The sequence below is a fragment of the Lepidothrix coronata genome, unplaced genomic scaffold, assembly GCF_001604755.1.
Source record: "Lepidothrix coronata isolate B3197 unplaced genomic scaffold, Lepidothrix_coronata-1.0 Scaffold28, whole genome shotgun sequence".
NCBI lineage: Eukaryota > Metazoa > Chordata > Aves > Passeriformes > Pipridae > Lepidothrix > Lepidothrix coronata.
Window position 1 is genome coordinate 4480387 of NW_016690208.1, and position 26654 is coordinate 4507040.

The 26654-nt window shown below is 54.2% G+C and overlaps 2 protein-coding genes and 1 long non-coding RNA gene across 3 annotated transcripts; 2 read left to right on the plus strand and 1 right to left on the minus strand.

Moving 5' to 3' along the window:
• The first annotated feature begins 6 nt into the window (after positions 1-6).
• On the plus strand, positions 7-1756 carry MRPS2 (mitochondrial ribosomal protein S2). Its single transcript, XM_017810280.1, has 4 exons — positions 7-117; positions 192-269; positions 432-561; positions 919-1756. Exons 1-4 carry the CDS (start codon positions 90-92, stop codon positions 1460-1462), a joined length of 780 nt encoding a protein of 259 aa, XP_017665769.1. The 5' UTR covers positions 7-89; the 3' UTR covers positions 1463-1756.
• Positions 1757-2327: 571 nt separating this feature from the next.
• LOC108495087 lies at positions 2328-7625 on the plus strand. The gene is made up of 5 exons (XR_001874009.1): positions 2328-2624; positions 3109-3222; positions 3992-4036; positions 5245-5294; positions 7311-7625. It is a non-coding gene; the product is annotated as an uncharacterized LOC108495087 (long non-coding RNA).
• Positions 7626-8951: 1326 nt separating this feature from the next.
• On the minus strand, positions 8952-16123 carry FAM69B (family with sequence similarity 69 member B). Its single transcript, XM_017810377.1, has 5 exons — positions 15898-16123; positions 13323-13457; positions 11633-11740; positions 11280-11456; positions 8952-10722 (listed from the first exon to the last, which is right to left on the minus strand). Exons 1-5 carry the CDS (start codon positions 15958-15960, stop codon positions 9910-9912), a joined length of 1296 nt encoding a protein of 431 aa, XP_017665866.1. The 5' UTR covers positions 15961-16123; the 3' UTR covers positions 8952-9909.
• Between the last annotated feature and the right edge of the window lie 10531 nt (positions 16124-26654).

Here is a 26654-nt window from a genome sequence, read left to right on the forward strand (position 1 = left end):
CCCCGCAGGAAGCGGAAAGCGCCGCTGACCTTCCTCATCCTCCTCCTGCTCCCGCTCCCGCTGCTGCTGCCCCGCGGTGCCCTCGGAGCATGGCGGTGCCGCGGCTCCTGCGGGCAGGTGAGCGGGCGCTGCCCAGCCCCGCCCGGTCCGCCCCGGCCCGCCCGTGTGACCCCCGTGTTTCTCTCCCGCAGCGGCCCCGCGGCTCTACAGCACCGTCCTGGTACCGGCCCCGGCCACGGCCCCGGCCCCAGTGGCGACCCAGCCCAGCGGTGAGTGTTTTCCCTCCCCGGGTCCAGGCCATGAGCGATGCCCGTGCAGGTATCGCCTCGTTGCAGCAGGTGGTCGTGGGTGCATGGGGGTCCTTTCTGCAGTCCCAGCTCGTCCCCCAAAACACCAGAGGAAGCAGTGATTGATTGTTTCCCTTCTCTCAGCTGCGGATGACAAGCTGCTGTCAGAGCCTCTCAGCCACCCCGACTTCTTCAACGTGAAGGAGCTCTTCACCCTGAAAGATCTCTTTGATGCTCGGGTGCACCTGGGCCACAAAAAGGGCTGTCGGCACAGGTGAGTGGAATTATTTCATCATCCAGTGCTTGTTGACTTCAAGAGTGCTTCCATAAACAATGTTTGCTTTGGGGGCTGCACTAGATTGGTCTGAGCCTGGAACTGCCCACACAGGGCAGATTACAGGGACCCCCCACAATGTGGGCACCAAGGGGGGGGTGAGACCCACAGCCCCCCAAGCCCAGCTGGAACAGACACTGGACACGAAGGCTCTCTGCAGAGAGCACCTCTGGTATCAGCCAGGAGCTGGAGTGGGGGAAAGGAAGGTTCCTGTGTGGCCACCCCACATCCAGAAGCGCTCAGTGCCAGCACACCTTGTCCCCATGCCCCTGTGCCGCCCTCCCTCTGCCCCCACAGGTTCATGGAGCCCTACATCTTCGGCTGCCGGCTGGATCAGGACATCATCGACCTGGAGCAGACCATGCAGCACCTCCAGCTGGCCCTCAACTTCACGGCCCACATCGCCTACCGCAAGGGCATCATCCTCTTCATCAGCCGCAAGCGCCAGTTCTGCCACCTGGTGGAGTGCACGGCGCGGGCCTGCGGCGAGTACGCGCACACGCGCTACTGGCAGGGCGGGCTCCTCACCAACGCCCACATCCAGTTCGGCGCCGGCGTCCGCCTGCCCGACCTCATCGTCTTCCTCAGCAGCCTCAACAACGTCTTCCAGACGCACGTGGCCGTCCGGGACGCCGCCAAGATGAACATCCCCACGGTGGGCGTGGTGGACACGAACTGCAACCCCTCCCTGATCACCTACCCGATCCCCGGCAACGACGACAGCCCCTCGGCCGTGGAGCTCTACTGCAAGCTCTTCAGGATGACCATCATCCGAGCCAAGGACAAGAGGCGGCAGAGCGAGGCCATCGAGGAGCTGCGGAGGAAAGCTGAGGGCAATTAGAGCCCCCGAGACGGGCTCAGTGCCTTGGGGATGGGTCTCCTGCTCCAATTCCAAAGGACTGGCTCTGCACTCCGGGCACTGGCTTCTGGCAGGGCTGGGCTGGCTGTGGAAGGGGCCCCCCAGCTCTGCTGTGCACAGAGATCCCGTGGTGGTCACAGCCACACACAGTCCCCGGCTCAAATTGCTCCCTCCAGAGCCATGCAGGGAAAATGGAGCCAGGCCAGACCTTGCCCCATTCCCTGGGTTTGTCCCTGTTGCAAGGAAGTGCCGATGTCCTGTGGCCTTCCTGTTCCTGAGCTCATGATCTCACCTGAAACCAGTTGTATCTCGTGCCTCTTCTTAACAAATAAAGGGGTTTATCCCTCTGATCCTTTTTGTTTCTTCCATGGTGAAATGGGAAGGGGAGTCTGCAATGCCAGGGGAGTCAAGGCAATGGGAGGGAAAGGGATGAAGGATGTCCCCAAGCTGGGGACATTGCAGGGTGGCTGGTACATTGCAGGGCTGGAGGGGCCCCAGTGGGGTTGGAGGGTCCCCGCTGGCTGGTTCATCACAGAATTGAAGGATCTCCACCGGCTGGTGCCTCATGGGGCTGGAGGGTCCATGCTTTGTCCCAGGACATGCTCAGAGCCAAACCACGGGAAGCAGGGGCTCCCGAAGCAGCTGAGAAAAGGGATATCCATCCCCTAGTACGCCTCGTGCCTCCATGGGAGGCCCTAGAGCAGTCTTGCAGGGTGGGGAAGAGCCCTGAGCCCCGTTCCTTGCCCGTGTCCCCGGTCCCTGCTTTGAGACCTCCCGCCCAGCAGGGGGCGCTCGCGGGCGCGAAAGCACCGCGCAGGCCTTTCCGTTCCCGGCCTATATAAGCGGGAGGCGGGAGTTAGATCGTCCTTTCTGCGGGCGCGGAGCGGAGCGTGCGGGTCTTCGGGGGTTCCTCAGTGGGACTGGGAATGGGAGCGGGACCGGCCCTTCCCGGCCTGGTCATGGGGAAACTGAGGGGCCCCTCAGTGGCGGGAAGCCGGTGCTGGCCGAGAAGGGCCCGCCCGGGCAGGGCCGCGCTGCCCTTCCCGCGCCATGTTGTGGCGAAGCTCCCTGAGGGCCGGTCCCGCTTCCCTTCGGCCCCGGCGCTGAGCGGCCCCGGCGGGGGGACGTGAAGGGGAGAGTGAAGGTAAGGCGGGTCCCCGCTCAGCTGGACCCATCCTGGAGGGGCCGCGGTTCCCCGGGGGCTCCAGGCGCTGCCACGTGCGCTGTAAATCCGGTATATCTTCAGCTCATGTATAGCAATGGACTAGGGCTATTTTATATATATGTATAAATATATACATGCGCACACACACAGATATCTGAATACAGCTGTATATATTTTAATATATACATTTAATATAAATTTCAATATATGCATTTAATATATATTTTAATATATACTCCCCCTCCGAGGAGGGGAGGAAAATCTAAGGCTGCTGCCTATTCAGGTTTTCAGGAAAATATTTTTTTAAAGATTCAAGTCTTCGGCAGATATTCTGGTTTTTTAAATTATGTTTTAAATCTCTAGTTTTCAGGTAAACAGTGTGTTTCGCCAAAAAAAAGGTGGTTACATAGTTTGCCTAACACTCGTGTGGTATTAACTGCATTCTTTATTTGTCTTTTTTCAGCCCATCAGCAGGCAAAAAATGAAGGGGCAGAGATTGTGTGTCTTCAGAAAAAAAGGGTGATGCTTCAAACAAAGGCTGCCCACCGAATGCCTTTGTAACACTGCTTTCCAAGAGGTGATATAATCTTCTTATAAATACCATAAAGTCATGGAATAGTTTGGATTGGAAGGGAACTTAAAGCTCATCTCACTGAACCCCCTGCCACGGGCAGGGACACCTTCCCCTAGACCAGGCTGCTCATCCAGCCTGGCCTCAAACGCTTCCAGGAGTGGGACATCCACCCATAATTGCATTTTCTTCAGTCTTTATGCTTTTGGTTTTGGGATTTTTTTTATTTCCCAAGCTGCCACTGGCGTTGCAGAGATGGCTGCTGTGGCATCTTTGTGTCAAGACGTGGCAAGAGAGACAGGCTGTGTTCTACGCTCGTTTGCTCTGCAGCCCGTGAGCACTCAGAGTGATTGACAGCCTGACAACATTAATAAACCAGCTGCTTCCAAGGAGACTGGTGAAAAACTCACTTCTGGTTGCCCTAAGTGTGAGATCTGTGTGTAGCACGATGGGAAGTTGTTCTGTTTGACCTGTAGTGGATGTGCTGCAGAGAGGCGGCACGTGTCTTTATGATTATATAGCCTTGAAAAACAGATCCTGTGGGTACAATCTTGTAGAAGAATGAGTTAAAGTTATTAGTCTAAAGCCATGTGGTGAGTTGGTGACATCACTGGGAGCATGTCCTGGGAGTCACCAACCCTGTTTCTATCCAAAAACATTCCTCTGCTATGCATTTATTTCTTTCAAGTTTCTGTCATCAGTGAAACAGTAACTGTATAACCAGGCTTTGAAGTGTGTCTAAACCCTGTATATGTATTTTCCACATGTTTTCCAGACAAAGCCACGTGACTGGCAGAGCAGGAGGTGTCCCAGACCCGAGGTGAGCCACAGCAGTGTGAGTTGCCCACACAGCCCTGCCCCATCTCGTGTTGCAGGCGTGGCTGCAGTGCCACGTCTGTGTCAATCGGTGGCAGAGAGGAACAGGAGACTCCTTCCCTGGTGCTCTGACTCCTGTGAGCTCCCAGGATTGCTCAACAACCTGACATTTATTTATTGCTTTTCCTGTTTGTGGCTTTTTTTTTCCCCTTTAATGTAAATCTGAAATGGTGAAGCCTGAACAGGGCACAGCAGCTGTTTTACTAACACTGTGTTAAAAGCTAATTCAGATTTCTTTTATTGCTTTAGAGATTCACAGAATGGTTTGGGTTAGAAGGGACTTTAGGCTCATCTCATTCCACCCCCTCCATGGGCAGGGACACCTTCCACTGTCCCAGCTTGCTCCAAGCCCTGTCCAACCTGGCTTTGGACACTTCCAGGGATGGGGCAGCCACAGCTTCTCTGGGCAACCTGTGCCAGGGCCTCCCCACCCTCACAGAGAAGGATTTCTTCCCAATATCTCATCTAAACTTCCCCCCTTTCAGTTTAAAGCCATTTCGCCTTGTCCTGTCACTGGATGCTCTTGTGAGGATTGGCAAATTGTAGTATTATCTATTCCAATAATCCTGAGTGCTTGGAGATTTGCTCTCCTTTGATCTCATTAGAGGTCAGAGATCAGAGATGAGTTGCTTGATGTTGTTTCCACATTTAACTCTCCAGAGAATCAGCAAAAGGTGGAGCACAATTCCTTTTAAGAGCAGTTAAAATGATGTTAGTTTTAACTGCATCAGGGGAAGGTCCTTCCTTATTTTTACAAGGACAAGTAGAAGTGGCAGCTCTGTTCCTGAATTCTATTTTTACTCCTTCCTGGCCTTAGAGATATTCTTGATTGCTGCCTGTGAAAGGGCATCTCAAGCTGTGCAGGGTTTGGGATTGTGTAGCTATCAAGAACTGTACCTGGGAGTGGAGGAGATGAGGGAAACAGGCACTTACTTTGTTTCCAAAACATGGGCAGGGTTATAGATGGAGTTGGGTGTGGATTTAGCATAGGGAGAAAGTTACACCTGGAGTAAATTAAAGCAGAAGATGCAATCAGGAATCTTCTGAAATGTGGCTTTGTAATCATGCTTGCTTTTTGGGGGGAGAAACACAAAATCAACTCAATCCTTTACCAAAAAAAACCCAAACTGAGGATGTTTTTCCTTCTCACAGTTCCTCTCGAGAGCAGGGTTGAGTTCTGGAATGATCTTCAAATGTCAAAGGTGGGTGTTGGGTCGTTTCTCAACGTGTTACCAGACTGAATGGAAAGAAACCCTTGTGTTGGTACATCTTGTCCTGATGAACTTCTTGCAGGACATGGACAAAAAAAAATTAAAATGCTACTAAAGCCTTCTTGCAGAAAAAAGCCTTAAAATTCAGTATTTTTTCATCTTTTTTTCTGACAAACCCCTATTTTGGGTGAAGCACTTTCAGGTTCTGCTAATGCAGGCATTTTTGTAAGCAGTGTTTAACACCTCTGATTGACACTTATTTCAGTTCCTCGAACTGCCTTTCTCAGCTCCCAAAGTGCCTCCTTTCAGGGACAGCTCTGTCAGGCCAAGAGCTTAAACTTTTATGTGCCTGAAGATTCTCAAAACAGGCTCTGGTGCTGCTGACACAAAACTGCTGCAGTCATGTTCGTGTCACAGATGTGCAAAATAAGGAGATGATCTCTTAGAGAGGTAATGGAGAAAGAAATAAAAATACTGATTTTGGTAATCCAGGGAAAAGTTTAATGCTGAAACTTGGAAGTCTTTTGAGATCCTTCAGGAGTGATTTCAAGTGCAGCAGTGCTTTGCCCTGTTTCCCAAGACAAGATCTCACTTCCCCATGCATCACATTCTGGCTGGTAAAACATCAGACAAGAAGCAAAAATATAATTCATTGAGCACAGAGGGTTTTTTGTTGTTGTGTTTATTTTTTGGCATGATGGCAAAGGAATCTCCAAGGAGGGAGCACAGGTGTCCCTGTATGCAGATAGTTCTGTGTGTCACTGTCCTTCCTTGGGTGACATGAACCTATTCTGGGAATGAGTGGGGAGAGAAGTTCTGACCACACAGAGATTGTGCAACTGAGGCTTTTGCAGCTTTGACAGACTCTGGCAGAGCTAAACGGTGGGAAACCTCATTAAATGGGCATTAAGGAGGGCCAGAGGTGCTGCAGAGCCTGCAGGTTGTGCTGGCTGCAAAGTGAGCCCTCTAATTGGGAAAAGTCACTGCCTCCAGCAGTGGCTTTGGAAAAGAATGCTAATCAGGTTGGGGAGAGATGGGATGTGACTCTTCTATTTAAATTTCCTGGCTTCTTTCAACCCTAAAATACATGTTTGGGGTTTTTCATCAGGCTTTACTCGCATCAGGGGTCCTGGATGGGCCGTGAGTGCTAATAAGTGTCTCCAGAACTTCCCTGTGTGAGGCACAGGATAACTATGAACATTTTCCTGGTAGGATTTGCTGTGAACAGCCTTCCCCAGCCTCAGCAGCACTCCTGGGCCAAGAATTTGGCTTTACTGAAAGAATACCTGGCTCTCCACTGTGGAAAAGAAATGTTTTGTATTAAGATGATTTGGGAGAAATTAAAAATGTCTCAGCACATAACTTAGCCCTTCATCATCTAAGACTGGTTTCTGTCATGGCTTTGAACACTGGAATAAGCCCAGCTTTTCTTTTCCCTGCACTATTATTAGTTTGGCTCTGCCCTGAGGTTGGCAAACTCGGCTTGGATTTTTAGGGAGTGAAGGAATAACCCAGAGCAGGCTCCAGCTATCCTTCTCTTCGATTAGCCCTTACCTAAACTCACCCAAGTGCACTGTCTGCCCAGACAGATATTTTTCCAAAAGCTCTCTGTTGGAATGGCAAAGAATTTCTCCTAAATTGGTGCCATCTGCTTCTGTCTCTGCTGTGGGTCCTGAGCCACACAGATGTCCAGGCAGGGAATCCAGGCAATGGGATTTGAGGTGTTCCTGTGGTTCTGGACTGAAGGAAATCCTTTTCTAAAAGTAACCTTCTGAACCCTCATAACTGAGCCCTTCTAATGACTGCCCCAACATTTGGGTTCATTTTATGAAGCTTTTTTATTTCACATCTGGGATGTAAAAAATCTTTGGGCGATTCCAACACAAACAAGGGCAGCAAAGTCTGGATGACAGGAGTTAATTAGCTCCTTGGTATTGACGTTATTTCTCCCTTTTCCTGGCCATGTTAGAATTTGTCTGACATCCTGGACCCTTCCTTTATTTGCAGGTCATAGCTTGAGTTTCAGAATTCCTGACAAAAGTGGCAACAGCAAAAGAAGTGATTGGCAGTGTCTGCATGTGAAGATTCATGGATTCCTCAAAAGCTGATCATCTGTGTTTTCTCTACATGGCTAAGAAGGATTTTTAAAAAAAGGACTAAATAAAGATACCACCTACCATAAGTCTGAATGGGGCTCGTGTAGTTGTAGCACCCCAAGTAACACTATTTTTTAACCATTCTAGGATTTAAGACTTCTGTTTGTAGATCTGGGAGCTGGGATGGTTTTGTACTTCCTGCAATTAAAGGTATTTCTTACCTCCATCCCCTTGGGCACAAATCTCTGCTGCAGAAGCAGCAGCATCCAGTGAGATCAGATTATCAGTGTTTGTGTTCTGGCTTTTTATTCCAGCCTCTGTGGGAAATCTGGAGGAGGTTTGACTGTAAAATAGCTTTGCCTTTACTCATTCTCTCCTGTATTGCTGTGTAACTTGTAAATGATGAGTACTGCAAAGAAAGACTTTGTGCTTTTTAGGGATGAGCAAAACTGTGCTTTTGGGGTTTTGAGTCATCAGTGATCCCTGGGAGTATCCAGTGCTGTGGGATCTGTGGATCAATGATGGTGATGGGACAAGTTGTTGTCAGAAGTGTTTATTTCAATAAATTTGTCAGGTACAGGAGCTGCCTCTCCTGGATCTTCACTATAATTACTTAAAAATTCTGATATTGAGGGAAAAACCCCTTTCCTTTTCCAGGTGCTTGCCTGCTGCTTTAACACTGCTTTGGGAGAAAGGAGCAGCAGGGATTTAGTGGGAATATCTGGACAAAATTTACCAGTAAATAAGAGGGGAAGGTGAGAAATGGCTTCTCTGATGACCTGAGGAGGGCACTTGCCATGGGTGGGTGTTGGATTCCTTTGCTAATAGCAGAAGCAAACTAATTTGCCAGTGGAGCTGGTTGCCATGGGGATGCAGGACAATGGATGAGCTGCAGTGGCTGTGTGGAGCTTCATTACTGAATTCCAGTGAATTCCAGCCCTGCCCACATGCTCCCTCCTGTGCAGGTGAACCCACACCTTACAGGGGGCCCTGCTCACCTTGGTAACATCTGTACCTGAGCCAGGGCGACTCGAGGGGCTGAGGACTTGGCACCCTCCAAACACAGAAACTTTGGGAGTGCTCAGCTTATCCAGGGATAAATTGCACTGCAGAGGCCACTCCTCGGCAGGGAGGGAGCTCTGTGCTGGACACAGGGCCCTGCTGACTCCATAAACACCAGTGCGAGGGGATGAGGATCCGAAAGAACTAACACAAGGAAATCCTGGTCTCTCCTCAGAGGGCTCCTAAATGTGTAGCCACAGCTCTGCTGATCACATTCCCAGGTGATACTGTCAGGTGTAGTTTTAATTGGGATTGTACATCAGCTGCACACTCCACTCGGGAATTGTTGGCAGGAGAACCACTGTGCAGCCCAGCAGCAGGAATATGGCTGTGCTGGGAACAGAGCAGCCTTGGGGGAGTTTATAAAAGCTCTTCTTCCCTACCCACAGTTTTAAGATTGCTATAATTGGGCATTTAAAGGAAACGACTATACTTAGAGCCCTGGTAGTACATACACAGCCAAACAAATGTCTTGAGACCTGCTGAAAGCTTGCCTGGAAATTCACTTTAATAACAAGAGAAGCACTGGATTATTCTGGTATTAACCTTCAACCTCTGCAGGGCAAGCCCAGCTTAGTTTTAGGAGAATTAAACCGAGAGGTTGGTTTATCCCTGCTCTGAGTGTGGTGGGAAGGGACACATGGAGCACATTAACGGGTCAGAACTGTTCATGTTTAGCCCTTTTGCCTTTAAGCTCTCCTTGGCCTTAGAGCTTCCAAAGCCAACATGTGAGGGAATGGCCTGTGCTGCCAATTTTGGACTTGGGGTGGGAGCAGCCGAGTGGGAGCCTCGCACAAGCCATGGCATCACTGTCAGGGTCAGGCACTTAAAAATGGAACCAAAGAATTGCCAGGATTCAACACTGTGGAACAGACTGCTTATCTGCTTCCTATGTTACAGCTGGATCTGATGGCAGATGACTCAGACACTTAAGGAGAGACTTTTGAATCAGGAAATCTACCTTTTCCTCCTTTTTAGATCACAAACAAGCTGGTACTTAACAGGCTGCTGTTTCACTATTGATGTACTGGTGTGATTCACGTAAAAGCTGTTTATTTACATCAGAGACGTTCATCAAAAGAAGATGTGACAAGTACAGCATGAATGATTCATTCCCATCACTCTGCTCTGCTTTCCTGTTAATCAAGAAACACTTAGATGCATCCAGCTGGGCTCCGCTTCCTTATCCCTTTCCATGTCATCTTCCTCCCCCAAGCCTGTCCAGCCTGGTGTCCCAGCTCTGCAGACACTCCTGCTGACTGATCCATGATCCTGCTGGGCGGTGGAAGTCATGAAGCTTGGTTTGCCATGGAGAAGGGGCTGCAGCTCTGCTGAACTCCCTGTGCAGGGTGTATTTTACCTGTGGGGAAGATGGAGAAACAGGCCTTCAGCCCTTAGACTTGACTCCGAGGTGGCAGATCCTAAACTCCAGGGCCGTGCTTCCCCCGTTAGGAATATTTGGTGTTGGAAATCTTCTTCCAGAGCAAGGTCTTGAGGTTGTTGAGCACGAGGGAGTGGTGCACCTCCATCTGGCTGGCCAGGCCGCTGAGGGTCATGCAAGTTCGGAGCTGCTTCTGCAGCTCATCCTTCAGCTCCAGCGGCGCCCCGTACAGCAAGTAGTCCTGCAGCAACCCGCACACCTTGGCCAGGTTGGGCTGCACCATGTCGCCCTTGCACTGCTTCAGCAGCTTGTCGCAGGCCGCCGTGCAGTCCCGCCCGTAGGTGCAGTCCACGTTCTGCTCACAGTGACGCCCCTTGAGGAACCCCCTGATTGTCGCCTCCGTCGCCACCTTCCTCAGGTCGACCATCTTGAAGTCGAACTTGTCGTTGTAGCCCACGTTCCTGAAGCCCGTCTCGCAGATGTAGAAGCTCCCGTAGGTGCCGTGGAAAATCTCCTCCACGAACTCCAGGAGGCCGATGGCGATCTTGGCGCGCCGGGGCCACGCCGGCGCGAACCACTGGTGGAGGAGCTGGTGGGCGACGGAAGGCAGCAGCGACTGGAGGAAGGGGGGGACATCCAGCCCGTAGAGGGAGGTGTGGGGGATCTTCTCGGTGACGTAGAGGTCCCCACAGTGCCCCAGCAGCTTGGCAGTGTGCTCCTTCTCGTGCAGGGAGAACATGAGAAGAAACTCATTGAGCTGCAGCAGCGCCCAGATGGATTTGGCCTCGGCCAGAGACACTTTCCCGTCACGGTTCACGTCTGCCATGGCAATGATCCGGCTCACCAGGGCTGGGAGGGATGGCTGATCTCCCAGCTTGGACTGCAAATGGGACAAGAGGTGGCATCAGACCCCCAGAGCCCTCTGTGTTTGGCTGTCATATCGCAAAACCAAACTGGGAGTGCGAAGACCTGAGCTGGGGAGAGGAGGAAACAGTACCACACACCAGAAGATCTGATGCCACAGTATTGTGTGGACAGATTCAGCTCCAGCAGAATGTTACCAGCCTCGGGGCTCCAGACAGGAGCATGGTTTTGGGAGCAAAGGCCAGGCACCACTGCTGACCCAGAAGCCCCACGCAGGGGCCACCATGGGCTTGTGAATCAGCTCTGCCCAGCACAGATGCCACCCAGAGCCAAGGCACAGAGGCCTCCAGGGCTGCTGCTACTCAAATATCACCAATAAGAGTTCCTGGGAGAAAATGGAGGTTTTTCTCCACTAATCCAGTACGTGGCAGGGAGCACCCAGCCCAGCACCCAGCAGTGGGTGGAGGAGTGTGGGCCAGAGGGGATCTCGTTCGAGGGAAAGACACAATTAGTCTTCCCAACTTGTAGGTGGCATCCTGGGCCTGTGGGATCCCACAAGACCCTTGCACTGACCTTGAGGAAGTTGAGGAGCATTTCTTTGAACTCATCCATGGACGTCCCCCGTGTGGGTTTGTCGAAGAGCACCACGTCCCTCCTGGGCACAGAGTCCGGGCGGCTGTCTGCCCTCAGGGCTTCTCCAATGCCACATTTGATGATCACCTCCCTGTCCCTCCAGAGCCCGCTGTAAACCTGCAGCACAGGGGAGGGGACAGGGTGAGGTGGGAGGAGAACAGTAAGTGCAAAAAAACCCCCAGAGCTGGGTTCTGGCTTGGTTGAGGACGGGAACAGGGATGGGGTGAGGAGATCTCCCGGGTTTTATGCCTGTACCCATCCCGTGCCGTGTGGTGGAGGAGGCAGAGACCTACCTGCTGGGTGGGAGAGGAGGAGAGGCAGTGCTGGAAGAGGAGGCCACGTTCCTCACACAGATCCTTGCATGTGGAGCCAGAAATGATTCCTTTCTTGTACTGGTCACACTGGGGAGGGGAAGGAGAGAAAGGAGCTCAGCAGGGGCAGCTTCACATTCACCTGAAGAAGTCTGATAGATCCAAGCTTATTCCCACAGCTCATGGAGCACCCCAAGGACACAAGCTGGGGGTGTGTGACCCCCCTCAGATGCCCATGCCATGCCAGCACAGTGTGCAGGTGGTTTTGGGTGATGTCTGCACCTTGGTGGCCATTTCGGCCACTTCAGGGGGCTGGGAGGGAGAGGAGCACCTTGTGCTCAGACCTTGATCAGGGAGATGTAGTGCCAGTTGCTCAGAGTCCAGCCTCTTCCAGCACCCCCAAACTTCCTATTCCATTTTCCAAAGATGTCCCAGCCCAAAATCTCCTCTGCTCTAAGACCCAGAGAAGGGTCTGGCCCTTGGGGATGGCTCAGTTCCTTGGGCACAGTGGGGCTGGGCTGGCAAGGACCCCCTGTGCTGCTGGAGGGACCACAGGAGATTTGCTCCTGAATGTAAATCCAGGAGTTTGGGAGAGCTTCCAGGGCTGGAGGAGAGGACAGTGTGGATTTGAGGAGGATGAGGATGCAGAGGCTGAGGCTGCTCAGCAGAGCAGCAGCCCCTGCTGTGAGATGGGCTGGCCCTGGTCCAGGGGGTGGCAGGGACAGGGACAGACGGTGGCTCTGATCCTCTGGGCTGGGAGCTGGAGACGTCCCTGGGCAGGAGAGGCTGCAGCACTGCAGCTCCTCAGCGAGGGCACAGCAGCCTCGGGGCTGAAAGCAGGAGCTGCAGACATTCACTGCATCTTTTCCTCCTTTTTTTTTTTTTTTTCTGATGTGGATGGGAATTAACCCTTGGACCTGCTCACAGGAGACACGGCCAGACAGAGTGTCTGGAACCCCAAGCTCAGAGCAGGAATTAGCGCCCAAGACCCCGTGGTCGGAGTCAGGCAGAAAATCAAATCAAACGATCTCGTCGCTGTTGTTATGGCAATTCCTGTCTCCCTCCTCTGCTGGGGGATTGACCAACGAGGCATGTTCTGACAGAGCCTGGCATCCCCCTCCTCCCCTGGGCTGGGCAGGTGACCTGCTCCCCTGCCATTGGGCCACACAAAGCGATCCTGGGGGCATCCCGCTGGGATCTGTGGGGGACAGGCTGCACCCCACTGCAAGCCCCAGGCAGGGGAAAAACACACCAAGCCAAGCTGCCACGAGGTGTCTGCTCTGGTGCTTTCCTTCGGGCACATCAGCAACTACAGAGAGGTACCCACAGACTGGCTGCTCCCCATTTTTCTCCAGCTCTGTGGAGCCCAGGGTGGCACAATGCTGACCCTGCCAACAGATCCTGCTCTCTGCTCACTGATGTTCCAGCTTCACCTCCACAGGCATTAATCTGCCCACATCTGCCTGGCCTGCCCTGGCTGCTTCCCTCCGACATCTCATTACCCTGTTCCTCCCTCTCCCTGGCAGGGGAAGGTCACCTCTCCCGCCCCCGGGGACGGCACCAGGGAAGCAGCTGCCAGGAGGGCTCCCTGGCCCAGCTTTGGGGCTTGGGAGGCAGGGAATGGGGCTCCCACGGCCCTGCTCACCCCAGCACCCCAAACTGGCCCACTCACGATTATCATCCGGCAGACGTGGCCGCGGCAGAGCTCGGAGTAGGACGAGTAGTGCATGTAGGCCACCCAGCTGCCCACGAAGATGCCCAGCCACACCACCAGCAGGTACTTCACCTTGATGCCCGGGAGGCGACCCTGGAAGGGAAAGGAAAGGCTGGTGAAGGGCAGGGCTCTGCCCAGGGCAGCGGCAGCCGGACAAGGACAACTTCTGGTGTACAAACTGACCTGAGCGTTGGCGAAACCTTCAGCCTTTTTTATATATATTCATCAGCCTATTATGCAACTCCTGCTTCAAGTAGGTCACTTAAAATTCCCTAAAAGCAGGGAGATTACAGCACTGGGCTGCACGAGCTGGATGCTGTGCATCCCTGGGAGCTGCAGCCATGAACACCCGCTCTCCTGCCCTTCCCCCGTCGGGGCTGTGAGAGGCTCTGCTCCTGTTTGGGGAGACCCTTCTCAGCAGAACCCCCCTTGCAAAGCCCCACAGGCACAGGTGGCTGCCACCACCAGCTCCTGCATGGAAACAGGCAAGTGAGGGACCTGGCAGGACATGGGCAATGCTCTGTGCAAACAACTCGAGGCTCACAACAGGATTTTGTTTTCTTGGCTTTGTTTCTTCCCCCTGACCCTGCACGAGCAGCTCTGCTGCCATCTGGCCTCCCACAACAGAGGCTTCTCACCTGCCTCATGTCACATGGTGCAGATCCCTGGCACTTCTGAAGGGCAGGGAATGAATCCTTGCATCAAACACCTCATTCCCTCTGGTTTCTACAGGTAATTCTGTAGAGAGCCAGTAGTCACCTTCAAAGCCTCCTCCCTCCTTGTGCTGGTGAGAGCACAGCCTGCTGCTGGGATAGGGCTGGATCTGAGTGGGTGCAGCGCCGTTACAACCTGCCAGGGATCCTTGCTTGGGTCTCATAGCCCAAACCCACTCCCACTTCCGAAACACCTCCTCCCCACCCCTCTGCAGGTTCTGCAGGGGCTCTGTCAGGGTGATGGGGCCTCCTGCCTTCCTGGCTGCAGCCACTGGCTCACCCCAGCCCTGGGAGTCCCAGGAATGAGCAGGCAAAGGTGAGAGCAGGTAGGTCTGCCTCGAGACCATGGCATTTCTCATGTTAATTGGAAACCCCAGAGTGAGAAGCGGGCAAGGGTGCCTGGTTTGCCTGTCAAGCAATGGCACTGCTAATTAATGTGAAATTTAATTAAAGAGAACCCAACCATGGCCAAGACTTGGCAAAGACAAAGGATAGGTGGCTGCTCCTGTGAGCTGAGAACCAGCTCACGGCCCTGAAGTCAGACACACACCTCTGTGACCCCCGAGAGCCTCCCCAGCACAGCAGCCCCCCTAGAACTGCTCAGGGGTGAGTACATGACCCATCAGGCCTCCTGCCCTCAGCAAAGGGGTTCTTCCCATGGATCTCCTACTAGAGACATGTCTTGGAACAGCAAAACCCTGGAAAGGCCAGAATGTCCCTTTTTGCTTATTTCAGACTTGGAATTCATCCTGTTCCTGGGGCAGGAGGGGGATCAGGACTCTGGTCTGAGCACATCATGGGGAGCACTGGCTTCATCATCCCCTAAATGGTGGGAAAATACGTGGGGGATGCATTTCAACGAGAGATGCCACCGGGCTTTGGATGGATTTTGGATTCCAAGGTGGTGCCAAGGGCTCCGCCAGGGCCTCAGTCTCAAGGCATGGGAGCTTCCCTGCCCACTGCCTGCCCTGCACCATAGGGTGTTACCTTTTGATTGTGAGAGTTGATGTGTTTAGTTTTAGGATGACTCTGGAGGAACCTGGAAGTGACTTTGGGCAGGAGCTGACTTCAAAGGCAAAATGGATGCAGCATCACAAAATCCTGCTCCATGCCTGTGTCTCCCCTGCAGCACCCTGGGAACACGGGGGTTGTTTCACAGCAGTCCCAGCTCTGCACCCACCTCCTGCCAGCACCTTCTGCCCAACGGGAACCCCCTCCTGTGTCCCCCACGTGCCCTCAGGAATAACCTTTCTGGTCCAGGACTTTTGCCAGAGTCGGGGGTTCTCATCCCACAGCTGCAGAGAAAACACCCACACCAGCATCCCTGACATCTCTGGTCCTCAGCATCTCCAGTCCCTGGAGCTCTGAGGCGGGTCTCCAGCCCCCCCGGCAGCGCGGGGATGGTAAGAGGGGTAGAAATAAAGAAAGAAAGGAAGAGAAGGAAGGAGCCACCCCTGTCGTGCTGCATCGGCGGCTTCACCCACCGCTGCGGGCTGCCGGATGGGCTGCCCTGATGCTCCCAGGCTCCGGCACGGCGGAGCGCGGCGCGGGTTATGCAACGAGCTGCGGCCGCCGGTGCCGGTCCCGACCCTCCCAGTGCCGGTCCAGACCTCCCCGGTCCCGCTTCCCGGCTCCCCATCTCCCCGCACCGGCGGCGGTGGGACCGCGGCGGAGCGTCCCTTTGTGCACGGCCGGTGCCAGGATGCGGAGACGGGCATCCCCCATCCCAGCGCATCCCCCCATCCCGGCGCATCTCCCCGGCCCGGCGCACCCCCGAGCCCGCATCCTCCATCCCGGCGCATCCCCCCTGTCCCGAGTACCTGCAGGCCCTTGGAGAAGGGGCAGAACAGCACCAGATGCACCAGCCGCCGGATCCTCCGCATGCTGCGGGCGCCCCGCGGCCGCGGGCCTCAGGCTCCGGGGGGCATGGCCGGCGCGGCCGCGGCCCCCGCCTCGCCGCCGGGGCCGGAGGGGCCCGGGGGGGGCCGGGGATGGGGGGCCCAGCCGCGCCGCCCGCTCGCTCCGCCGCAGCGCCCGGCCCGGCCCGCGGGGCTCGGCGGCTCCGCCCGGCGCGGGGCGGTGCGGGATGGGGGGGCGGTGCACGCAGCTCCCGCAGCCCGGGGAGGCGGGGGGCTGCTGCCCGGCTCGGCTCAGCTCGGCTCCGCAGCATCAGCCCCCGCCCCACCGGCCCCGCGGGGGTCGCACCCACGCCGGGTCAACCCGACCTCGCATCTGGGAACCCCGCCCGGGCATCCCACCTGGGGGTCCCATCCCACGGCCCAGGGGTCCCATCCCACAGCCCAGGGGTCCCACCCACCCGGGGATCCCACCCCAGGCTAGGCAAGGTCCCCCAGCTGCCGTTAATGACCCTGTCGGAGGGGGTCCATGGAGACGCTGATGTGCCCCGGCCCCAAGCCCCAAGCTTTAAAGCTATTTTGGGTGGCAGATTGTCAGAGCCCCCCCTGGTTACCCGCAGCACGGCTCGGGGGCTGCATCCCCTCGAGGCTGAGACCTGCCATCATCCCTGCTCCTTTGCCTCCTCGCTGTTTCCCTTCTCCATCCCAAAGCCCAGGAACAGCACTGGCTGCCCTCCCTGTTTGCATTGCGGCTCGGCAGGGAAACCTCGGGGCAAGACAGGGGCTGCTTTGTGTCAGACACCGACAGACAGGCCAGGGACAGCCTTGTCCAGGTGTACACAGGCAAGCAAGGGGGACAGGGAGACAAAAATATGATGGAAATTGGTCCTGGAGAGTCATCATTAAGATAATTCTTTGCTTGCTATTACGTCTTCACATTATCCAGTTGTCCCCTTTTCGTGGTTCAGATTGCTCCCTCCTCTTGCATTTGGCTCAAAATGACCTTTAAAAACAAGCTGGTCACTCCATACCCAGATCCTCACTCAGTGTGTGTGTCAAGCTCACTACTCAGTGTCAAGCAAAAGCCTTTGCTGGTCTAATCCAAATAGCGGTGATAAATAACAAGCATCACACAAAACTGGCTGAAACCCCCAAATCCTGCAGTGTGTTTGCTGTCTGCTTTTAACCCTGAGATCATCCCACTGCTCCTGTGCTGTGAGAAGCCCGTGCAATGCCCAGACCTCCACGTGAGCTGACATTGCCCACGGCGCTGCTGCATTGACGGGGCCGGTGAACATCGCCTTGGCCACTCACAGCTCCCACCCATGCAGGTTTTAACATCCCACTGAAGCCAGGGTGGTTCTCTGGAACTTCTACAGCTTATTTTTAGTTTTAATTAACGCAGTAAGAGAGAAAACCTCTGGGATTTGTTTTTATTTTTCGTGGTGGGGTTGGAAAACAGCGGGGACAGGAAGGTGCATCGCTGGGTGCCCGGTAGCTGAGCCAGCTGTGAGGATGAGGAGGGTCTCAGTGCTGTGATATGCTGCTTTCCTGAACAGCTACAGGGCAACAGTTCTTCTCAAGCACCAATAAATTCCTTATTTTCCTCCCAGCCTGAAGATGTTTTCATGCTCACCCAAGCATTCCTCAGTAGGATTTCTCTCCCACCACCCTCGGTGTCATCTCGGGAGGCTGAGCAGTGGAAGCAGCTTTCCTGCCCTACCCACCCCGGGCTCCTCACCTCCACCCCAACTCCTGCCTGCCCATCCTCATCACAGAGCTGCCTGTTGGGATCTGTCCTGCCTGCAGTGATGTCCCCTCTGTGCCATGGCCTGGGCTTCCCAGCACCCCTCGCTCCCTGCTCACCCTCCTGCCGCAGCTCCCTGTGCCTTGATCCCTGATTTTGGGGGTCACATGTGGCACACACAGGTGGGATGAAACCTTGGATGGAGATGAGAATTACAGATCTGGACCAAAGCTGAGGGAGGCTTGAAATCCGCGGATCTCTGCCATGGGGCTCTGCAACACTCAGAGGTGGATTGTCCAGCGAATCTAATTAGGAACGAGCAGACCTTCCCAAGCTGTAATATGCCAAGTAATTAAGTGATTAGTATTGATTGTTGGAATGCCTAATAAGCAGTTATCACTGAATGATTAATTAATCCAATCAAAAGAGTAATAACAATTCTGCAGGTGTGATTCTATCTTATATTCAGTGTGCAAGGGAAAAGAGATCTTTCCCCTCTGTTCCTGTCTCCTGTTTCTATCCCAGGCACCCGGCACCAGGGATGCTCCTGCTCCCTCAGCTTGGGCTGCCCCTGTGCAAGGGATCTCTCCCCTTTCCAAAAATCCCCTGGCATTGCCAGGATGGGCTCCCAGCAGCAGGCAGGCACTCAGAGCTGAGCTGTGCGGCTCGGAAGTGGGGAAGGGGGTCCCCCAGGCACCATCCGGAAGATGCCGAAAGCAGTCCATGATGATCTCTTCCCTGGGGATTCTTTCACTCGCTCCCTTGATTAAGTCGCTTCAGTTTCTCCTGGTCAAAGCCCTGCTAATCCCAGCTAAGCCCGCATCGTGCCGCACGCTGGCCTCTGATCACTTCCCAGCCAGGCGGTGGCTCTGCGGGCACGTCCCCAGGAGCGCTGTGCCCTCGGGACATGGGAGCTCCCAGGGCAGCCGCAGCCCTGAGCGGTCATTTGCTGGCCCATAATATTTGCCTGATTAAATGATAACGAATAAATTATCAGCCAGCCAGTGCTAACAGCAGTGCGGAGCAGCCCTTACTCGTGAGCAAGGACGCCCCAGACATCCACCTCCGCATCCCCTCCAGAGCACCCGCCTTCCTGCAGGTGGGATGTCGGGGTTGGGTGACAGCTGGGGACAGCACAGCCCAATGCCATCGCCTGCAGTGCCCAGAGCCACTGCTTGGCAGGGGGTGCAGGACCCAGAACCAAAAGAGGGGCACACGCTCTCCCCTCTCCAAGCGGTGCCATCAGGATCAGCCCTATGGCCACAAACCAGGGGGATTTGAGTCCTGGGGAGCTGTGCATTCCCAGGCACTGCCGCAGCCCCAGCAATGATGGATCCAGGCTCTAATGCTCTTTTCTGTGCATCCTTTAAGGATTTGAGGCTTCCTGCGTGGCATCCACAGCTGGCTCCGTGCAGCCCGTCAGCTGCCTCTGCTGCCTGCCGGGCGCTGCCGGGCTGAGCGCAGCGGTTATAATTAGAAATGCTAATCAGCTCTTGTGTTTCTGGCTTGACAGCCCTGCCACCCCCAGCACAATCTTCCCTCCAATCTGTCCTGTGCTCGCCCCCTCTGCTTCCTCTCCAAATCCCTGCTACTTGTAATTAAGCACCACGGAATTAGCGGAGGTCAAAAGCTGGGGCTGCTGGGGCTCGCTGGATGCTTTGGGCAGGGTGTGCAGCCTCCACAGAGCTCGTGGGTTGAGGGGGTCCCACCTCCATTCACTACCATCCCCTTGGGCTGGGGACAGGGAAGGCCCTGCACCTGAACCATGGGATGGAAGAGGGGGAGCCCAAGGGCTTTGCTGCCAGCAATGCCAGGGTTAAAGGCAAAGGGTGGTGGCTGTGGCCCGGAGCCCTGTGGCTCTGCCAGCCCAGTGGCTCTGGAAGGGATTCTCATTGGGATTTCTGTCATGTGCCAACTGTGAGCACTTCCCAGCCAAGGAGGAAAAGGAGCTCAGAGAAGAAGGCTGAGCAAACAGATCCCCAGATTAGCTGGTTACGGAGTTATTCATCATCACAGAGTGCACTGGGATACACAGCCCAGGGCATTCCTCCCTCATTGGTGGCCACAGACAGCCCCCGGCAACCCCCAGTGCCTCCACACCACACCCTGAGGCAAAGCACTCCTGCTGCTGTGAGAGCCAGGACATGGCTTTCGCCCGGGAGCATTTGGCTTCCAAAGTCAGGCTTGGCCAGGGGAACATTCCTTGGAACAGGCACAGGGCTCAGCTGGCCTTGGAGGAGACTGAGATGCACAGGTGGGACGAGCAGCTCTGGACACCATGTGCGGACACACAGGCCACTGTGCTCAGAGAGGGACGGCATCCAAACACGAGCTGGCTTAATGCCAGCAGCTCAACATTCCTCTCCCCGGAAAACATGGGCTGTGGCATCATAGCATGGCACAGGCCAGGCAAATGCTGGTGGTCCCTCACCCCACAGATGCCATTCAGATGCTCACAGACACCTCTGAAGCCTCCTGGGGTCGTGCCCAGGGTGCTGATGTGTTAAGAAGGGTTGGGCTTTCCCAACTGACATCTGAACCGCATCAAGTAACCCACAGCATCGGGACAACACAGCTGCACCAACATGGAGCAGGAAATGAATTTTATCTGGAGCCACAGCTCACATACCCACCTGAGATATCAGAGCATCTCTAAGTGGTCCTGTTCTGGGAGAAAACACACACAACTCTTGGGTTTTTAAGTCAGCCTTCATCTTCCAGCTGCTCCCTGTTTATCAGCCACAGTGCAGGAGAGAGGCTGCAGTTTGGAGGGTTGGTGTGCAAAAGGTTTTCAAGAAGACAGTGGCTGTCTGAGGAAGGAGAACCCCCCTCACCTCCTCTGCCCAGGACCCCCACGTGTGGCTTCACTTGGGACACACATCTGCTGGCTGCAGCATACCTTCAGTGTGTGAAGCAACAAAGGGCTCCCCCTCCTCCTCACACACCGAGCACTTCGATTTCTGGAGAAAAGCAAATAAAAGAAATGAAGATGCATCACAAAAAGGGAGCAGGAGGGACAGGGCATGGTGGCTCTGATGATGATGCACTTGTGAAAAGGCACCAGCAGCACAGGCAGCTGACTGGGAAAGCTCTGGGCAGAAGTCGGATTGGATTTGTCATGACTAATTGACTCCCTCCAGCACTGTGGTACAAGTTTCACGCTTCGCATGAGCAGGGTCCCGAGCAGCCAGGAATTAATGAGGGTCTGACCCTGCCTGCGCAGCCACTTGAGTTCTTCCAGTGCAGACAGCTGGCTTAAGAGGGCCCTTTATTCTTTACATATCAGATCAATCGGGAGAGTTATAATCTAGTCCTGGTGAAAGCCTGGAGTCAGACTTTATTGCCCAACCAGCTCAAGGAGAGAAAAAGCAAGCAAAAGGAAGAGGTCATGCTGAACTATCGATCGTGCAGGTGGCGGGGCTGCTCCTGGGACGGCCTCTGCAGAGCTTACCAGGACAGTTTGCCTCTATCTCCTGCTAATGCTGCTCCATTGATCTTCCATGACAGGCGGCAACTACAAGAGTTTTTTAGCCGGAGTCATTAAGAGGCATTAATCAATAATGGAGGAAACAGAAAGAGAGAAACTGTTTGTTTCATGGAGAAATATTCCCCACGTGGATTTTAGCCCGCTGAGGTGAGCGTGGTTTATTTCTAGGGAGTTCTGCCAGGAAAAGGATTCACCTTGTGCTGGACTGTGGCACTTGGAGGAGGTCCTGAGCCAGTTGCAACACACTGACAGCTCTGGCCAGGCTGTAGAATGAGATGGGAGTAGCTGTGGAGTTTGTGGCATCCAATTCCAGGTACCTCAGCACCACAAGTCACCCAGACCCTCTGTTCACACAGAGGTACTCCTGGAAGAACTAGGTACTGATTTCAGAGCTGGGTGCTGGTTTCACGTTGTGCATCTACTAAACAAAGCTGCTGCCTGGCAGTGATGCAACAGGTCCCAGCAGCCTGCTCAGCGATCCAGCCCTGTGTGAGCTCAGCCTCAGCCCAGTGGCTCAGCCCATGGCTGAGTTCATTCCTGTGGCAAGACTGGAGTTGTTCACAAGAGAAACAGTCTTTGTGCTCAAAGCACCCAGGGCTGCTCCACTCCCTCCCGCCCTTCCCAACGGTGTCAGTACATTTCCATTACTCTGTGGTGGCAACACCCCTTTTAATTCTCCAAAGCCTCCTGTGTTGTCCAGCAACAGCAACCGTCTGTGCAGGTAGAGGAGCTCATTTTCCCTGGGAGAGGCAGAGAAGGGGGATGGAGACGTGCTCCAGGAGCAGGAGGATGGAATCACCTTCAAAGGTGACTGAGAAGAGAGCTGGCAGTACTGGCATCAGCAGAGCAACCCATGGTCCCTGGGCAATCTCAAGCTCGGGAGGTGCTGTGGCTCCCCATGGCTGAGCTCAGCCCCAGGAGCTGCCCTGTGATGCAGAAGCTGAGCCAAGGTTTAATTGCACTCACGGACTTAGCCCAAAGGCCTTTTTGTCCTGCTGTGTGCCACAGTGCTGGCACACCCTGTGGCACTGTGCCAGCAGGTCTGGCAACCTGGTAATGCCATGCTCAGCACCTGCTGCTGGGAGCACAGGGAGAGAGCACAGCTCAGCTAACAGGGCCTGCAAAGAGCAGGTACCAAGCGATGTTTCAGAGTAAGGGAAATGCCTTTTAGGAGGCAGGGATGGAGATCCCAATGGACATCAGTGTCCTATTCCTCTCCAGACACAGTCACAGCCCTGAAAACACAAACACAGAGCTCAGCACCATCACTTGAATCCAGTCCAGGTGGGACATGTCACGCTGCTGCTGACTTGAGATGAGAGATTCTGCCATGGGAGATGCAGCAAACCCCTCTCCAGTCCCTGGCTGCCCATCAAGAGAAGCCCTTGGCTAATGGCTCTGCCTTCCCTGCTCAGTCTGTCAAGTCTCCAGGTCATCCACCCAGTCCCTTCCACCGACACAAAATCCATCAGAAACAATTTGATTTCCTTAATTTAACACACGACATTTAGGAAAAAGCCTAATCCTATTGCAACTTGGAAAATAAAGTGATTTCAGCTTTCCTTGGGCCTGAAGGAGCTCAGGTGCTGCAGCCAGATGAGATGCTGTATCAGGGGCCATGTTCTGTGCCAAGGACACTCTCCTTTCATTCAGAGCCTCTCCTGGGGCGTATGGTGCAGAGAACATCAGGTGCAGGGGGATTTCCAGCCTGTGGGTACAAATGCAAATGCAACAGTAAGATCTTGCAGTCTCATGTTTTTGCTAGCTTCTGTTTTTGTCAAAGTCTGCCAGGAGGAAAAAATAAAAGCCAGTGCTGGGGGGCATGGTGGGGTGTAAGCCCCAGCAGCAGTCCCTGACTGATGTGCACTGACTCTGCCTGACAGCCCTGGCACTCCATGGGATTGCTGCTGCGGCATTCCTCATGGATAAGGATCATGCCAAATCAACCTTGTGCCCTGCATGGATTTAAATCCTCGTTTGAGTCTTTCAAGGTAGAGGTAAGACAAGCCCCGAGAAAGCATTCTCTGCAGAATGGTGTTAGGTGTGTGAGGAGTGGCAGGGCTGGGAGTCCCACAGCACTTGCAGAGCACAGGCTGTGTGGGGCCCAAAACCTGCCAAGGGCTCCAGTTCCACAGAGATGGTACCATAAACCCACAACTGGCTGGCGTGAACATCCCACATAAAACGTCATTACTTTCTCAGTAGAGTTACTTGTAGGTGAGTAAAGGTTACAGGAAGGAAGGTTCAGATTATCTAATAGCCTTTTAAAATGTGTTTCTCGCTTAATTGCACGTTCCCAGAGTCAAAGTCCCTCGGGCTCTTTGTATTTCCAGTGGCCAGTGGAGGCTGTGCACCAGGCAGTTTAGCAATCTCATGCTCCTGGCTCTTGTGCAAGCCTGTTGCTCTGTCCTGTGGGTAACTGCAGCGCTCACATTCAAACCACGCTGAGTCACCAGCCCGGTTCCTCCCTGACTGTTTACTCTGTTGTCACAAGAGCGCTGACGTGAGCGCTGGGGAGCCCAGCAACTACAGGGAGTGTGGCCATGGAGCAGCAGGAGCCAACACAGAGGCTGGGCTGGGGGTCAGTCTGAAGCTCTGCCTGTGCAAGCGTGGGCTCAGCCATGGGCTTCCACACCACCCACATGAGGAGCAGCAGGAGGGTTTCACCTCCAATGTGCTGGTGCTCTTCTAGGCTGAAACAACTGAGAGGGAAATGGGGTTCACCCACATCCTTTGCACAAACTGCTCTTAGCCAGCACACTCTCTGCAAGCAGCCCACAGTGTCCCTGTCCAGGCCAGCACAGCACAGGGCAGACCTCTTTGCTGTCTTTGCCAGAACAACACTTCCAGAAAAGGTTTCAGTGATGCCATCCCACTGGTGTCAGCCCTTGAGGCAGCCTTGCTTATGGATGCAAAGACGGTCCAAATTCCCAGTTTGTAGCCCTGCCTATGTGGGAGCATGTTACAGCAGCATAACTTTGTCTGTATCATGACACTGGGATGTTCTGTGTAGCCTGAGCTACACAGGGGTGAGACACAGAGATGCCAGACTCTGACATGTCTCTCAAAGCCAGCTGCTAGTTGAGACAGGTAAAGAGGGAAGAGGATGGATGGGTAGACTGACAGAGGTCTGGAAGAAGTTACAGCAGATGTGTGGATCATCTTACTGCCCCCAAGTCCCCGCCCTGAAGCACCCAGCAGCAGGGGTTGGTGCCGAGGAGCTTCCTGTGAGGGCTCCCCAGCCACGCACATGCGTGCCACGGCCAGGCCCAGAACGAGGATGTTTGGCTGGTTGTTTCCTCCTCCCTTCTCTTTAAGGTCACCAAACCCAGCTGCTGCTTTCAACACACGTCCCTTGGCAGGAGGCAAAGAGGCCGATGGGTAGAGCTGCCAAAGGGCAGAGGCAAGGTGAGGCAGCAGGAGCAAGATGCTGTTCTGCAGACAGATCCAACCTTCCTTTGGCACAGCCAGTGCCCCTGGAGGGTCCTGCTGAGCACCCACCCCCCTGGCCTTGAGCCTCCTGCTACTCTATGACCTGCTGAGCCCTGTGCACTGATGCCAGGCGATGAACATATCTTCCTTCCTACCCCTCTGAGTGCTTTCCCTCTCTTCCCTTCTTCACTCATCTTCTCCCTGCATGCGTGGGACATGTTCTCCCTGGCTCTATTTCTTTTCCAGTCAGAAGCTAGTCATCCACAGTGAGGTCACATGTTGTTTCCAAGGGAAGCAATAAGTTTAGACAAATAAAAGATAAAGAATAACACAGCCAGATTTTTATAAGACATCAGAAAACTATGGCCAAGGGTAACACTTTTAGCTTCATGGCTCTCCACGGATCGAGGCAGAGAAATCCTACTGTGATGGTGTGTGGACCCTTCTGCTTGGCACTTGGTGGATTCTTGCTTCTGCCAGGGATTCTGGACCCTGCTCAGCTACACTTCCATCAGGGTACACTTCCATCACATATAAATAATCCAGTCAGTAGCTTAAATATGCAAAACACACAGCGCAGTCTAGTAAACTGGGTTTTTTAAAGAATTTGGAACTGCTTCATCCTGGCTGCTGAAGCTTGGGAGGGCAGGGAGGGGGTCACCTTCGCCTCTGTCCCAAAACAGCCACGTTTCAGGGGCTTTGAGGTGATCCCTGCTGCATTTCACAGCGCGCTGAGGCTCACGGGCCTCTTCCATCAGGCAGTTTGTTATGACAATGTTAACGCACAGGCTGTCGTCATCTGGCAGCAAAACCGCCTGCCTTATGAAATAACTCAGCGTGACAGCTCTGCTTGCTAGCGGGCAGGCCCATGTCTGGCTTCTAATCTGGCATCAGAAAGCGCTCCCCTTCCTTGAGCTACAGACTGATATCAAACGTTTCATTTGCATTACTCCAGCTAATCTGCTGGAGAGCGTGGGGAGAAGGGAATGGCAGCCAAGCTCCTTCAGGAGCCCACACGTGAAGCGTCGCGCCGCTGCCATCCCCACCACGCCGTATCTGTTGATGCCTTTTGCCACCGGCACCGCGGCCGCGCCGGGATTTACATTTCAGATTCCCGACGTCAGCCAGCGTTCGTGAGCTCTGCGGATCGACTCACACGATGCCCCGGTGACAGATCACCAGTGACTTTCTTCCCATGTCAACAAAAGCACAAACGTCATGAGGACAACGCAGAATCACTCGGGGCCCAGCGTCTGCTCAGCTGCAAAGGTCTCGGTGACTTCCCAGGCATATGCTGGGTGCTGGAGCTCTCTGAACAGTCTGTACGACACAGGCCGGAGGGATTAATCTAATGCTGTGTCGAGATGCTAATACAATAAGGGTTCTTTGTGGCATTTGCTGGAATCATGAGACCAGCTCTGAGATGTCATTGCCTGGCAGTCATAGGGAGTGCTGGCCTGGAGCTCTCCGGAGAGAAGGAGGTTGTCTCCTGCTTCAAGCCCTAAAGCTGCTGCAGGGCAGTGAAAGTGCAGTGAGCCCTCCCCGTTCCAGTGACAGCTTGTTTGGGAACAGCACACAACCTCTGTTGGTGAATCCAAGGAGAGCTGAGGTAATAAGGGTTATTTTAAAAGGGACAACACTTTTCCTTGATTTTTCCTGGAGCAGCAAGGCTGTGGATGCCAAGAGGGTGATCAGAGCTGCAGGGTCACACCTCATCCCAGTGGAGTCTCCGCCACCCACGGGACTGGGGTTTTGCTATAAAAAGTGTTGCAAAACCTGCCAAGGCCAGTGAACGGTTTGTGTCAGTTCCAGCAGACGCTTTCATCTCCTGTGCCAGCTTCACACCCACAGAGCTGCTGGGCCTGATCCTGCCCTACCTCCAGTGCCAGCAGGGAAAGCTCCATCCCACTCAGCACATTTGTGCCACTAAAAAAGCAGCATCAAGCACCAGTAGAGAAGGTGGGAAAGATGAGGGGCAGGGAGATGTGGCCAGGGGGGATCTGTCACCAAAATTCACAGCTGACTCATGTTGACCTGTGAATTTTCATGACAGAC